A 16,164-nucleotide genomic window follows, 5' to 3' on the forward strand; every position below is an offset into this window, starting at 1 on the left:
TGATGACATGATAAAAGAAATACAAAGATATTTTATATGACCAGTGGCTCTACCAGAATGAATTTATATGATCCCTTCTCTTTCTCCGATTCCATAAAATTTAACGGAAATGTGTGTTTGCTCTGTGTGGTAAAAATAGGTCCCCTGGTTTTTTTGTTCTTTTTTTTCATGTGTACTCAACTAGGAAAATGCTGTGAAATAATTTCATGGTCCTTCACTGTAGTTGTTAAGAGAGATTTGTTAATGAAGGATTGCAGCTACGGCTGTATTGGGCAAAGGGGGAGAAGAATTGCAAAGGAAGAAGCAGTTATTACAGTTAGGTTGATATACAGTCCCTCTCAAATCATGGAGTGGAAGAGCCAATGATTGCATGACAGTTTGTCCCTAAAATTCATTTTCATAAGGAGCTCATGCCTTTTTACAAATACAATCTCATCCTCACTTTCCATAAAACATGCAACTGGACAGTCCAGCCACACACAGAGAGAATGTGAATACTTTGAATGTGAATACTTTGAAGTAGTGAATATGCTAAATGCACAAATAATATCCATTATTTTAGCATTTAAAAAATTATGTTAAGCCACACCATCCCTTTTAGAGCAGTATAATATTGAAGTCACTGAGGTGTAGAAATAATGAATGCCACATTAGGGTATATAGGGACTGATACATAAGAGGAGGGATCCTTGGGTCTGTCAGAAGGAGCTCTCATTTAAAACCATATAAAATTGAAAAAATAAAAATAAAAAACCAAACAAAAACCCAAACCTGATTCATAAACAGAACCAGAAGTATTATTTAAAAGCTTCTAGATGTAAGCTTACAGCTTCAAATTGAGGTCTGAAGAGCAGCATATTAAGTATTTCAAAGAGCAGAAATTAATCCTAACAACATTTTTCAAGACCAGGATGCCAGAGAGTAGGCATGACACTGATCTAGCATTCAGACCGCTGTAGCGTGAGCAGCACAGCCAGCCAGCTAGCAACAGTCGGCCACTGCTATTCAGGTCACAGTCTTACCAACAACAGCGCTTCTCTCAGATATCCCTTGCCTGAGTGTGAGGAATGCAGGCTCTTTGGGCTACCCTACTGCAACGTTTTAGCCAGATCCTCCCAGATTTATTTCTGATGACCAAATTGTCCCCCAGAAAAAAACAAAGTGGACTCATTTTTTTTTTTCTGAAGCATGGAAAGGGTGAGAGTTACAGCCACCAACTCATGTATGTAATCAAGAATGGTGTTGGGCAGATCACGCTCTACTATGAGCCAGTGATCACTGTGGGTGCAAAAAGTTTAGCCGTTTCTAGCCTTTGGGAGTGCATTTTATGTAGGGGAGGATTTAGAGTAAGCAGGTACCTAATATCCTCCTCAATAACATCTGTAACAATGCCTCTTTGCACACTAAGCTGCCACAGGGAAGCACCCAGATTTCCACCATGTGCCCTCAGGCAAGGGAAGAGGTAGCCAGGGGAGGGCAAAAATCAAGTTTATTGTCAGAAAACAATGAGATCCTGGCGAGCAATGCCCTCAGGTAGCATTTCCTGCTATTTGGAGAAAAGAACAAGAAAATCCAGCAAATGTTGGAGAGGGCATTGCTCGTGGGATAAATGCTGTGGACAGCCACCCTCGTGCTGGAGCAGTGATTTGAGAGAGAGCGCACTGGGGGTGGGGGTGACGTGGGACGTCGGACAAAAGCGAAGATAGCCAGCAGTGCTTCAGAACAACAAAGGGCTGCCCTCAGCCAGTGGTGGAGCACATCTGACACCCCAGGAAGCTCAATTGGACACTTGGCCCTGAGCTCGCCCCAGGGATTTCTGGCTGACACCACTGCAGTGCATAGGTGAGCTTTTTGATAGGTTCACTGACATTTCCTGTCACAGTCACAATGAGGTGAATTGGTAGTTCCTGCCTTGGGATGCACCATGGCTGTGTGTGTTATGGGTACAGGACAGTGTGCATTTATACCAAAAGTGGTTAATAACGTCAACTGCCATGTGCCCAATTCAGTCACTAAACTTTAGTCTGCCCTTCCGTTTGCCCAAACACATACACTCTGGCTTCCCAACTGGCTTCTTTCTATGTGTTGTCCAATGCATGTAGATACCTCCATCTGCCTGGCCTCAGATACAGTGGTTGTTGCTCCTCTATTTGATTGCCAGATGTCACTGGGGAACAAGATGGGGAGGTTCCTGGATCCTCGGGGCAAGCTGGCCGTCACCGAGGGAGCTCGCCATCCACGCCGGCCGAAGAACAGGAGTCTTCGGTGCCTGCCTCTGACGAAGACTCACCAGCCAGGACCACAGAAAGCTGGCAGTGGCCTTTGTCCTCGTCTGAAACACACAGCAACGTTGGGGAGGATTTTGAGGGATTTCAAACGCCAGCGCGGACTCCGGAGTGTACCATGGACATACAGTCTCCCGGGGATCAGTCTCTCAGTAGGACTCCTCAGTTTGAAAGTGACTCTCCTGAGGAGGAGGGAAATAATGAAATGAATGAAGAGCAACGCGGTGTTGAGCCTGTCCCTAGGGATCGGGGTTGGAGAGGGCAGCCCCAGCTAACAGAGGGAGAGAAGCTGTTGATGGAAACCAACAGTAGGATTGTGCAGCTGCTGGAAAATATCAAGAGAGAGCATGCACAGTCCATGGGTCTCATGTCACAGTCCATGGGCCGTATGGAGCTGCAGCTGGGCATTGTGGCTACCTCCACAAGAGCCATCCATAACTACCTGTCAGAGATTTTAGCTTTCCTCAAGCAGCCAAGGACACAGGTCCTTGAAACACGCATCTCCCAAAGAGCTACCCCTCATGTCGAGTTAACCTGTGCCTCGACATGGACTGGTGAGGACGCAGTGGCATCCTCCACTGTGTGCTTACCAGGGGCCGAAGGGATGAGCGACTCTCGAGAACCACCGCAGGCCACGCTGCCTTGTCGCAGTGGCCGGCTGCAGAGAGCCATAACCGAGAGGGCCTCGTTGCCCATGCCTACACGCCAGGCAAAAGGGGGAGGGAAGAAAAAATAACCACACCATAGGATTTTTAGGGGTTTTTTTTATGTGCCTGTCCTTTTAATTCTTAGCCATAAGGCCATCAGTGGCAGAATTCAACCATTTCCTACATTGGCTAACATTGTATTCTGGCTGACTAGATTAGTCTAACATTTTGTAGTTTATATTTGCACTGTTAACGATGTGTGCTGCTGGTATTTGAAGAACATTTGCCTCTGTTCTTTCACTTCATACGAGCATTTTTTTACTCTGTGCCAGGCATTCATTGCTTTTCTTACAAATACAAGTCATTTCTTGAGGCAGCTGTTTTTTGAGTTTTCTTTCTCCATTATCCCATCCCCTCTGAGCAAGCATTCTGGACTTGGTGGTAAGTATACAGGTCTTGGCAATACTCGCCTCCAAAACTGTGTTCGATCAGTCTTTGCCTGGTGTTTCTGGCATGCCAGCCTGAGGTGTTGGGGTTAGCCTGTACCGGATCATGACCATTCTTATCCTCTGTGGGTCTGACAAGATCACTTTCTAAGACCCTCGGTGGAGCTAATCCACATGTCTTGGCTATGTCGTACAATAAGTAATGTTGCCAGGATCATACCTCATATTTATCTTTTGGGGCCTGGATAGTGATGTGCCACCAGATCTATCTAGGCACCTGACTCTCATTTTCAAAGTTCCTTTTATGATGGATCTGGTGGTTTGATGGGCAGCATTATAATTTTTCCTCTGAGAGAGTCTGGGGATTTGAAACAGGAGTCACTAAGCAATGTGTTCTACGGGGATAAGAGCCATCTCCTGCAACAAATCTATTAGGAGGAGACTGTCCCCTCTAATTATCACAGATATAAATTATTTAAGAAAAAGGAAAAAAAAAGCAGTTTGCCTAGCAGCCAGACCTCTTGAGAATGTAAAAGTCATGACATGCTGTTGGGTACTGTGCTACTATGTCTGTGATTCAGAGCTTTTTGTCAGAGACGACCTACATGTTGATATAATGCAACTACTTTCTGTGCCTTTAGGCCATCTAATTTCCTGAGGGCTGGCACCCTAAGCAGAACATGGGTGCAATTGGTAACCCACAGGGCAGATGGAAATGCACTTTGCAATAAATTATTTTATATCTGTTGGTGCTGCCTCTCTCGGGGGAATTTAATATAGTGGCACTCAAATTGCTATATGCATGCAGAGGCATCAGACTGGCTTATACATGTGATATCCCTGACAGTTCTCTGAAATGATGCTGTTACCAGGAGCCCCTTGAGTGGTGGTAACTAATTATCACAGGTGTAGCATGGCTCCTGTGTTTGACTCTCAACACACCATTTTACTTCTCGAAAAGGTTCAAAAGAGTTTATGTGGCAAAGCAGGGATAAATTCCTCCTCTGGCAAATACTAGAGAATAATTGTAGGCCTAAAAATCCTCTTCTATGATTACAACTGAGCTACACTCTCTGTCCAGTGAGCCATAGATTCTTCTTCCCTATCTTTCTGTGAGACTGGAATTACTCAAAATAAAGCAGTATTGATAGTATTTTATTAATCTACCAGTCAGCCACAAGTTGCTCCCTTATAAGTGTGTGTGCGTGCGTGCTTGTGGCTGTACTTTGCTAAATGACTGGTTTGATGAGGAGATGCAGCTGGCATGGCCAACCTCCAATGTAGGCTTTTTCCACTACGGAATATTTCTTCCCTTCCACCTACGTCCAGTTGCGTTCCTTTTAAGAACACCATTAGAGGCATGCTTCTTTGACCACACTGTCGACACACCTCACACCAGGTGCAAATTTTTGCACCCATTCTGTGACTTTTTTTATATCTCTTGTTAAAGCTGTTTGTAAAGGTATCCTCAGAGAATTTCCAAGACAAGCTTGTAAGATGCCCCTCTCTTTTGTACAAGAAATGCATGCTGAAGAGTATTTAAGATCACAAGGAGGTTGGTAGAGAAGCCGATTAGTAAGCCTGACAAATTATTCCAGTACGTGCGGCCTTTTGAACATGTGTTTCTGGTGCCTACATGTTTTGCACACTGGTAATGGGAATATAAAAAGCCTAGCTAAAGGCAAAGACAAGTGAAAGTTTGTCCCAATATGCTTACATCTTATTTCTTTGGGATGAGTTTGAATGAAGCTAAATACAATTCAGCCAGTTAATTTTCTTGGGCTAATTAGCACTTTTGATAACAGAGTGAGAATGCTTCTATTTTACGTAAGTGCTTTCACTTCAGAAGTGTGGTGGAGTTGCAGGCAGGTGCTAAGATTTTGACGTATTCTGCAGGACCCGCCACGTAGCTGCTGCCATTTAGAATAAATCTTGTTCCACACCCTGGCTGCTTTTGTAGTTGCAACATTTTTTTCTTGTTTTAGTTTTAAAATGAAAACCTCCACTCTACCTTTGCTTTCTGATCAAAGGCAGCAAAGCAAAAGAAGAAGCTGTGCAGATGTAGCAGTGCTGCCATTGGAAATAACACGTGAGGAACCCCTAAAGAGTTCCTGGCAAAGCAGCTTAATCTTTAACCTGCTCTCCTCTCCCATTTCTAAGTGCTTTAGCTAGACTTGGCAAGGCACGAACCACCACCCGAATGGGAGCAGCTATAGGGTGCGAAGGACCAAGAACCTGTCTACAGACAAGAAACCTGCAATAAACTTTTACACAAAACATAGTTTTTTTCCATCTGTAAGTAGTAGATTGTAAGAAGAATTGGTACCAACTGATATTTTGCTCAGATCTGAAATTAGGATCTGACTTCTAGTGTTGACTAGCAAAATCAGTGCAGTTGGAGGGTATGTATGTTTCATCCCCAAACAAATATTTTCATGCTTTTCAAGTGTCTGTCATAGCCTCATCACTCTTTGCCTGTAGCTTTTTGTTGTCTGAATGGGTATATGGTTACATGTGTCTGTTAAAAATAAAGGGGATCCGTTCTTACATGGTTTATCTATATTTCTTATTTACAGATTTTGAGTACCTAGTGCTTCAGTTTCTAAAACTGCTTTCTTTCTGTATCCCAAAGACCAGTTATTTGGCTTCTGGGATGATGAAAAGGGTGGGAGAGACTTAACAGGAAATCTCTGCCCAGTTTAAGCTCTTGGTGATGGATCCCCTGAGTACAGTTCCACAGTCTAGCCATATTTTTGCTGTACAGGTCAAGTGTTCATGGTTACACCATTGCTTTCTGATGCCTTTTGCTGAGCAGAAGTGCAGATATTTTTCTTTTGGAAATTCAGTTTGTATTACAAAGTCTTATGAAATGTGACTTGAAGTTTGTTTGATTTTTTAATACATGTGATGATTTTAAGAATTTTTTTCCTTTTCTCCTTCTACTGGATGATTTAAACCACACAAAAATAAACCAGACCAATGAAAAGAAATGAATGCTAACTTCAATTGAAAAGAAACAGCAACACTACTCTTGTGAGACAGTTTTCAACAGTGTTCAGCTTACCAATTCTGCTCAACCTTTCCTTTCCTGCCTGCTCCCTGACCCTCTGTGACACTGAAATATCCACTTCTAGGACAACCTTCTTCCTAACCAGAAGGCTAAAAGTTCTTCCCTCTCTTCTTCTCCCATTTAAAATACCATCCTTGCATCAGCCAGATCTACTGTTTAGAGGGATCAAAAGCTCTTTTCCTCCTGCCTTATTCCCATCCATATCCATATCCAGGGCCCCAAGTGCGCTGCTCTCCAGTGAGAGGTAAAACTTAAATCCCTAAATCTGATACTTGTCATAGTAACATCTCTACACAACCAAAAATCTGGGGGTTTTAGCAGTCTATATTATCTTAATGAAGTAGCTATCCTTGTTTGCTGAAGCAAATAATCAGTCATTTGGGAGATGGATCTAATTGTTGAAAAGTAACATTGTTCTGACTCACACCGTGGAAGCCTAGGAGCCAAGCTAAGGTATTTCACTCACATAAATACCATAGGCTATATAACTAATCCTTACTTTGGTGAAACTTCAAAGAAAAAGACACTAAATTAGCCAGATAGAGTGCAGTCTGTGCTTTCTTAGGAAAGCAAATGCAATGGAAGGCATACTAAGGAAACTTGTTGGTATGACTCAAGTTTGGATTCTAGTACAGGTTCAAAAATCGAACTATTCTGCTGGCTTAGGCTAGTCATTTAATTTCTCCATGCCTTAGTTTCATAGTAGAAGTGGCAATAAAGGAGCTGTCAGGCTATAATTAGTTATAGGTTATTTTGTGGTACTTTGAGGTCTTCAGTCTGAAGGAGTAACATATATTAAATACTGATGAACCCTGTTTGTGACCAAAGTTGGAGATGGGGCTAAGACTAACAATCTAAGCTTCAGAGGATCTTAATTAAACTTTTCCCTATACTTTATTGTTATGTCATATGGTAGATCAGAAACCCAAATACAAATGTTGAAGTTCTCATTCAGGTTTGGACTTTGCCTATTTGGTCTGTTTCTGACCACAACTAAATACATTGTCAGACTGTGCAGTTATTAAAATACATAATACATATAAAAGTTTAATTTTTAAAAATGATGCCGTTACTAATGCTAATCTAATAATCCAAGAGTGTGAATAAATTAGGATGTGATTACTTAAGGAGAACAGGCATAAAAGAGCACTTCTGGAGTACTTGTTATTGTCCAAAATATCACTGAAATTCTGATGACTAAGTACAGTCTGCTTATCTCTATTTGAAACAGTGCTGTACAGATTCGTTATTTCTAAAGGTCTTCTTTCCATTTCTATATAGATATTCTCCCTTCACATTTTGAAGGTTTGAAGAAGAGGATTGTTTTTCGAGTCACACTAAGTAAACATTAAATGCATGCAGGCTTAAAACTAAAGCATGCATGCTATGTAGCAGCAATAAAAAGTGCTCGGCTTGCACGACTTATGATGCTCAAGCATTGCCTTGTTAAAATGCCAAAAAAACTTTTTCTTTGCATTTTTTTGAAAAGTAAATTTCTTCCTTTGACCTTGCAATACTTAAATTTTCAGTTTTTGGACAAATTATATTTATTTTACTGAATACTTTTATGTTACAGATAAGGTGGATGAAATAGTACCAGTTTCCAAGCCATCAAGAATTGCAGACAATGCAACTGTGGACTCAAGAGTGGCAACTATTAAACAGCGACCTTCTAGTAGATGTTTTCCCTCAGCGGCAGATATGAATGTGAGTGGTAGCTGTGATGTACTGCTTTCATTTCTGAAACTGATTGGAGGGGGCCTTTTGGCAGCGTGCAGAGCGTACAGAAGAAGCTAAGTAACAAATACTGCTTTACATACTCATTTTGCTTTTATTATCTTATTAAGACACGGGCTACTCTGTACTTCTAATAGTAGTTCTTTAACAGAAGAGTCTATGTACCCTTATAAAACCTTTATCATTGTATCCTTATATTTATTCTGAGACTGTCACATCAACAACATTGTTACCTCAGTGTTATTCAAGCAGATGTGAACTTGTTATACCTGTAAACTGAGCTGGTGAGACACCAGTAAGTTCTGGACTTGAAGGTATTAGGACAACACTAAGCCCAAGCTAAAAAACTTTGCTAAAAATCAAGGTATGCTAGTTCAGTTTCAACACCAGAGATAGCACAGCCACACAATTTCCATGAATGTGAATGTTTCTCCTACAGCGGGTTTTTTATTGTTCCTAATGGCATATATAATATCTTGATTAAATAATACATGATGATTTGTAAGGGAAGAATTGACATTAATACAATAGCACATATTAAAAATTTAAACTCCAGAACTGAAATTGGATCACACAATTGCAGAATTTGCTCTTACACAACTTTGCATGTGAAGAATAATTGTTTTTATTGCATTTTAGATGTATTTTTCCATTACTGACCCCTTCAAAAGAGCATCAGTCCTGATACAAGCAGCACTTTGCTGTTCTCAGCAGTTTGAGATGGAAGGAAATTAAGGCTATTCTAAGAGGCAGAAAACAAATGTTTTTGTGATGACCTACAAGGAGGGACAGTTGAGTGCATTGGGATTCAGGTGGCATTCCTCAGTTCCTACAGGAGATGCTGACTGCCCTTGTAACCTTGCAGAAGACACCTTGTGTCTGTGCAAGAGCAGATCTGTTCTTCGGCAGTGAAGAGAAGATACAGACTGGTGCAGAGTGAGCGTTAATACCTACACAGTGTGTGGCTAGGATTTTGGAAGCGATGAAACAAAATGCAATTGCTCATGCTTCATTTTTTACAGCACGCAAAATGTGCTGGATATGTAACATATTGCCTTGTAAATAATTTCAATTAACTTACAGCTGTTGTCATTTTAATAACAGGTAAATAAAGTCCAGCCTTCCCTTTCTCTTCACCTTCTCCCCAGAATAATACCAAATTTGTTATTTTCCATAAGAATTCTAAGCAAGCGGAATAGTGGATTAGTAGATTTGACGGAAGAGTTATTTACATGTGAGAAGAAGACTTGTATGCTTTAATGCTTGTGGGGTTTTTTGTTTGCTTTTTTGTAGTCCATGTATGAGAGACAGGGTATTGCTGTGATGACGCCCACTGTACCAGGGAGTCCTCAAGGTCCTTATCTGGGTATACCTCGGGGTACAATGAGAAGACAAAAATCTATAGGTAAAATACTTCTGCTATATAGTTCACTTGTGCACTGATCACATACTTTTAGTAACATTGTTTCTTTCTTAAAGCGTATTTCTCCAACATCTTTACTTCAGTGAATGACTACCTAATTTTTATAGAATGTCCATAAGTAAAGAAGTTTGTGTGTAAGATGCTATAATTTCCATATCCTGCTTTGATGGCAGTAGGCAAGTATTATGGAATTATCATTTAATCCTTTCTTTAGAATGTTCCCTCTAACAAGGAAAGATAGTGAGAAAGGAAAAAAAAAAAGATCAGTACAAGCCCTTTGCAATGCATGACCTAGGGCAAAATGTTGTTAATTTTTCTTCGTTATTGAGGCAAAAGCCTTATAATGCTGTGTATTTTACAAAGGAATCCCTATTGATCAAATGGAATTAAATTCACCTCTTTTTCATTCCAGATGATGACAACAGATGATTTTACAGAAAATAAAAAAAAGAGCAGACCAAATTTGGTCTTGCTTTGTTCTTGGTAGTAGTCCTAGTAGTGCTATTTATCAACTTAGAAATGCATTATGCTGATGTAAAATTATCATCTAAATTATCCCAATATTATCCAGTTCATTTAAGTTAAAAGCCATATCTGTAATAATATAATGTCATCTTTTGACATGAAACATTATGATTTTTTCCCTGATAGAATTTTTGCAGTCCCTTTGCTAAATTTCAAATGCATCTTAAAAATTCATTAGGTTTCTAAGTTGCATTATTATATGCATTTATAGAGTACTAGAGCAAGGCATAAGCTCCTATTCCGCACAGAATTTCTTCCCTGTTCGATCATTTTCAAAGAAAACATGCTTCTCTACAGCTACCTTGATGATACATAAAACCAAAGCATTTGCCCACACATCAATGATCGCTTTAATTAAAATTCTGTAGCATCCTTTTTAATTCTAGCATCTATGTCTCTGGAAGTTCAACAAGAAAAAATGCTTATGGTAGGAATCAACCTTAAGAGCTCTTTCATAATTTTGCGTATGCCTCATGTCATGTAAAATGCACCTTGGCATTTTAGGTTAAATACAGAAATAATACAATATGAGGGATCTCAGTGGAATACAGTGTTTTAAATATACTTTCTGATTTTCAGGAATAACAGAGGAAGAACGGCAGTTTTTGGCTCCTCCTATGCTGAAGTTTACCAGAAGTCTTTCAATGCCTGACACCTCTGAAGATATCCCACCACCACCACAGTCCTTACCTCCTTCACCACCACCACCTTCTCCCTCTCTGTACAACTCTCCCAAATCCCCCACATCAAGGAGCTATGGAACTATTAAACCTCCATTTAATCAGAATTCAGGTTCAAAAATTTCTTTGGTTAGGCCTGAGAATGTGGGAACAATGATAAGGGACAAAGGGATCTATTACAGACGAGAACTGGACCGATACTCTCTGGACTCTGAAGACCTGTACAGTCGGAGTGCCGCAGCTCAGGCAAATTTCAGGAATAAGAGGGGTCAGATGCCAGAAAACCCATATTCTGAGGTTGGGAAGATTGCAAGCAAAGCAGTTTATGTGCCAGCCAAACCAGCAAGGAGGAAGGGGATGCTGGTGAAACAATCCAATGTTGAAGACAGTCCGGAAAAGACCTGCTCTATTCCAATCCCGACAATTATTGTGAAAGAGCCGTCCACCAGCAGCAGTGGGAAAAGCAGCCAAGGGAGCAGCATGGAAATTGATCCTCAGTCTTCAGAACAACCTGGGCAACTCCGACCCGATGATAGCTTAGGTGTCAGCAGTCCATTTGCAGCAGCCATTGCGGGAGCAGTGAGGGACAGGGAAAAGAGGCTGGAAGCAAGGCGCAATTCTCCAGCCTTCCTTTCCACAGACCTAGGAGATGAGGATGTCGGACTAACACCACCAACACCACGTATGAGGCAATCTAAATTTACAGACGAAGCAATGTTTAGTAGTGAAGATGGTTTTAGACAGCTTATGTCACCATCTCCGATTCCCGCACCTAGAGAGCCTGAAACTCTTTTTAATAACAGCGAACCCAGCAATCAAAGCGATTCAAGGACATTAAATGCTTCGTCCAAAACAAAAGGTACTGAAAACAGTACAGTGGCAGCTAAGTCCACAAATGCATCCAGCCCAGATAGTTATGTTCACCCAGTCACAGGAAAGCTATTAGATCCAAACTCACCGCTAGCCCTTGCTCTCTCTGCCAGGGACAGAGCCATGAAGGAACAAACACAGCAGATTCCAGGCAAAGGAGACACTGTTAAAGCTGACCTTAATAAACCACTTTACATCGATACAAAGCTGAGACCCAATATTGAAACAACTTTTCCTGTTACTGCTACTGTCAGTAGGCAAAATACTCGTGGGCCATTGAGACGGCAGGAGACTGAGAACAAGTATGAAACAGATGCAGGAAAAGAAAAGAAAGCTGAGGAGAAGAAAAACATGTTGATAAACATCATGGATACTTCGCAGCAAAAGTCAGCTGGCTTGTTAATGGTTCATACTGTGGACACAGCAAAGTCAGATGAATCGCCTGAAGATGAAGAGGAAAAGAGAGTTGAAACGGAACCAAACCCTGAAAACTCCCCACCAGAGAGGCCAGAGGGGAGCGAGGAAGCAGAAAGTGAGCTGAATGTGCCTGCTGCGCCTGAGCCACCGGCATCTCCCTGCAAAACCATCGTAGCAGCGAGCTCTGTCGACGACCCTGTTATCTTGCCATTCCGCATCCCTCCGCCACCCTTAGCATCAGTTGATATCGATGAAGAGTTTATTTTTACTGAGCCACTACCACCCCCCTTAGAGTTTGCCAACAGCTTTGATATCCCCGATGACCGCGCAGCTCCTGGTTCAGCTCTAACAGACTTGATGAAGCAAAGAAAGAATGACACGCCTTCACCCGCGCCATTTGCCCCCAGCCAGTCAACAAATTCCTTAGAAAGTAAAAAGCAAGTGGGTCTTTCAAACTGTTTGCCTGCCTCCTTTCTGCCACCCCCTGACAGCTTTGATAACGTCACTGACTCTGGGATTGAGGAGGTAGACAGTCGAAGTAGTAGTGACCATCACTTAGAGACAACCAGCACTATCTCAACAGTGTCCAGCATCTCTACCTTGTCCTCGGAAGGGGGTGAGAATGTGGATACTTGTACAGTCTATGCAGATGGGCAGACATTTCTGGTGGACAAACCCCCAGTACCTCCTAAGCCAAAAATGAAGCCCATAATCAACAAAAGCAATGCACTTTACAAGGACGCGCTCATTGAAGAAACTGTAGATAGCTTTGTTATTCCTCCTCCCGCTCCGCCCCCACCTCCGATCAGCGCACAGCCCAATATGGCTAAAGTTGTTCCCCAAAGGACATCTAAGCTATGGGGTGACATGACGGAGGTGAAAAGCCCAATTCTCTCAGGCCCAAAGGCTAATGTTATTAGTGAATTAAACTCAATACTCCAGCAAATGAACAGAGAGAAAACCTCAAAGCCAGGGGAAGGATTGGAGTCACCTACTGGAACAAAAACTGCAAGTCTCAGTACAAGGTAAATGTAATTCAGCAAATAATTTTCTAATATAGGATTGTTTTGGTTTTTTTCCCATCCCTTCAGTAACTTCCCCTGTAAATAACATAGATTAATGAAAAATGTACGCTATTGTACATGTTTGCTCAGTGAATAGTCTATCACAAACAATTTTTCAGAGGGGAAGAATTTCAATGTTACTGTAGTGTGCACCATAGGATAGGAGCTTTCTCAGTCTTCTGCAACTTCAAAGACAGTTTCCACAAACCTATCAGTTGTTTTGATGTGAGTTACTTAGATTTATTTTTTTAGTACTTTTCTCTTTTAAAATTTTTCTCTAAAATGTGGCGACAATTTAATTTTTCTTCAGTCCCATAAGTTATTTTGGCTTCAAACAGGGAAAAAAGTGATTTTGCCTAGGCTTAATTTACATACACTGTGTGATGTCATTTGATGCATGCTGATACCTCTGATAATCCACTTTATCATAAAGTGTAAAGCTATCTTAGAAAAAATAGCTCACTGGAATCACTTTCCACTATCCATGTTGTTGCTAAAAAGTTAATTTAGCATCTCTGCAACTTAGTATTATGGAATTTAATTTCTTTCTTTCTTTCTTTCAAACACTTGTTAGTGAATAGTCTCTGATGTTTAAAAGCTCAAGGATGTGGCTCCTTTCTCCCAAGAGCATCATCCATGGCAGTGCAGTGCAATGTTTGCACATAAGTGGTTTGCAAACGGTATTTAAGTGATAAGTGACTTACAGTAGTAGGACACCATTGGGTAAATATACAAGTAATTCCATAGTCACATTTGTGTGGAACATGGATATAATATAATGAAATCCATGCTTATGAAAAAAAAAAGGTGATTTTTGTTAGGTTTTTTGACAGCCTGAAGTATTTTTTTTGGTAGTGTAGAATGGTTTGGCCTTACATAGAGGAGTTAAATGTACCTTTTACTGAAGGACTGCATATTGTTTGGCCTGGACTGCTCCATAGAAACACTTTTTTTTTCAGAAATGCAGTGCTGACTTTGTTTTTTTAAAAAAGATATCGTCAAAGTAAATTTTGTTGAAATTATTCTGCTGGATAATTACTACCTTGGCCTTTGAAAAGCTACTTTTTTCGTGTGCAAAGGATAATTTGATTTTAGGGGAAGAGTGTCTGTGTTAACTGTAAATGATCGCTCATTCAGAAAACAGTGTGATCAAAAGCCTCAGAGTCAGGTCATTATTTCCTGCAAGATGGAAGTCATCAAACTGGTGACAGGGAGGTATGGAGGATATATAATTTTTATACTGAAGAGATGAAAAAAACCACTGAAATTCTGAAATTCCTGATAGTGGCACTTGTCTAAACAGAGTAGAAATGAGCTGTCTGTACGGGAAAAGCCTTAATACATGCAGAAAAATGTGATAAAAATTGTACAAAAAAACCCCATTATATACTGGCTGCCTGATGAAAATGGTCTTTAAACAAAGTTAGCACAGCAACTGAGAACTGAGAACTATACTATACATTTGAGACTACCTCAGGCAAGCATAAAATCAATACTTGCACACCACGCTTGAATTTACATGTCTTGTCTTGCAGATGACAGTTTCATTTCGTATTCTTTTTCTTATGTCTTCAAGAATACTATTTTTTCTAGATCTTGATTGTCTTCCTTGTTAAGCTATATGAACATGTTGCCTGTAGCTTCATATGTATAATATTATTTATCATCTATTATACGTAAAGTGATAGCTATTTCCAGGTTACCGAAATATTTTCTATTTGATTAGAAAATAACTGAGACTAGCAACTACAATGTACTGTAAATATGTCAAAGTACTGAATTTCTGAGAAGAAAATGAAAGGTAGAAACAAATAGAGATACATCTTTTTGTGAAAAGACATTTAAACAGGTATAAAGGCTGGGGAAAAAAAGTGAAAAAATAATATATCGCTTCATTGGAGAAAAGCAAACTATCATGTACGCAAGAGTAGTCCCATATATGTTACATTTTAGAGAAAGATCTGATTTAGCGTTAGAAGTTACGTTGCTTTTCTCGTCTTTAGATTTTTTTTAATTCTCTTAACTTAGCTTTGGCAAATGACATAGTCTTCATTATGGAATGTGGAGAATCAGTTTGGAAAGAAAACCACACAAAGCATTATTTCAGTGTGGCTGAATTCCTACTTCTTTCTTGAAAAGTAATCCCAAGCAAGTGTCTTTGCAAACTAGAGAGAGGATCTTGAGATATAACAATACGGAAAGATCTATGAGGTAATAAATAAGACAAGTTGACAGTGGCATACGGCAGCACAACTCTTGGCTGCCGCTGGTTGTGGAAGAAAATGGCAGCCCCACAGAATTCCCGGTGGGAACGGAAGGTAAGAGGGCTGTATTTTGTTTCCTCCTGTGCTGTGATAGCATTATTCTTTAACTGAGCTCAGAAAATGAGGTGAATTGAAGATACTAAAAATTATGAGAAAAGATTACTCAAGATTTCTTTTTTAAGCTAAGTAATAAATCAGAGACAGCAGAACTAACTACAGATAGTAGAAGTATAGTTTAAGAGGTGCTGCAGACAATTCCTTTTCATCTTAAGACTGCAGTAGAGAGATGTAAATGGAGAAGTTCACTTGTGGGTTCAGAAGCCCTGCTTGCAGACCAGCAGTGGTTTCTGAGGTGGTGTCTGCCCAGCTGAGCCCATGCCCAGTTCCCAACTGTCCCTGGAACAAGGCTGGCCCCTTCCCCCCTCTCTGAGCTCAACCAGCTCCACGTCCCCAGCGCAGATGAGCAAGGATTGATTTCTGAGCTTGATAAAGCGTATGAAAGAGGGAGCAAAAGGCTAATAGCAAAATTTGTCACAGTGGAGGAAATGCTCCAATTTCTTTCTGTTGTGCTATGTATGTTTATGCCCAGAACCATCTGCTTTGAATTTCAGTTCTGTTCTTAAAGGTGTCTGCATAAAACCAATGGATGCATGGTAAATGCTTCCCAGACAGAGGCATGTTTTTTACTGCTTTTACTCCTGCCTCATCTTTTAAAAAGTTAAATAAATTACAGCCT

At 40.5% G+C, this 16,164-nt stretch overlaps 1 protein-coding gene across 1 annotated transcript in view; it reads left to right on the plus strand.

Moving 5' to 3' along the window:
* Nucleotides 1-16,164, plus strand: part of SHANK2 (SH3 and multiple ankyrin repeat domains 2) — a gene marked incomplete at its 5' end in the record, with an annotated part of 39,951 nt that overhangs the window by 15,140 nt on the left and 8,647 nt on the right. Inside the window, 3 exons of the mRNA XM_010194826.1 lie at nucleotides 8,025-8,155; nucleotides 9,479-9,611; nucleotides 10,713-13,125. Of these exons, the coding sequence (XP_010193128.1) occupies nucleotides 8,025-8,155; nucleotides 9,479-9,611; nucleotides 10,713-13,125 (2,677 nt within the window). The remainder of the gene's footprint in view (nucleotides 1-8,024; nucleotides 8,156-9,478; nucleotides 9,612-10,712; nucleotides 13,126-16,164) is intronic.

This window comes from Mesitornis unicolor, unplaced genomic scaffold (genome assembly GCF_000695765.1).
Source record: "Mesitornis unicolor isolate BGI_N332 unplaced genomic scaffold, ASM69576v1 scaffold16011, whole genome shotgun sequence".
NCBI lineage: Eukaryota > Metazoa > Chordata > Aves > Mesitornithiformes > Mesitornithidae > Mesitornis > Mesitornis unicolor.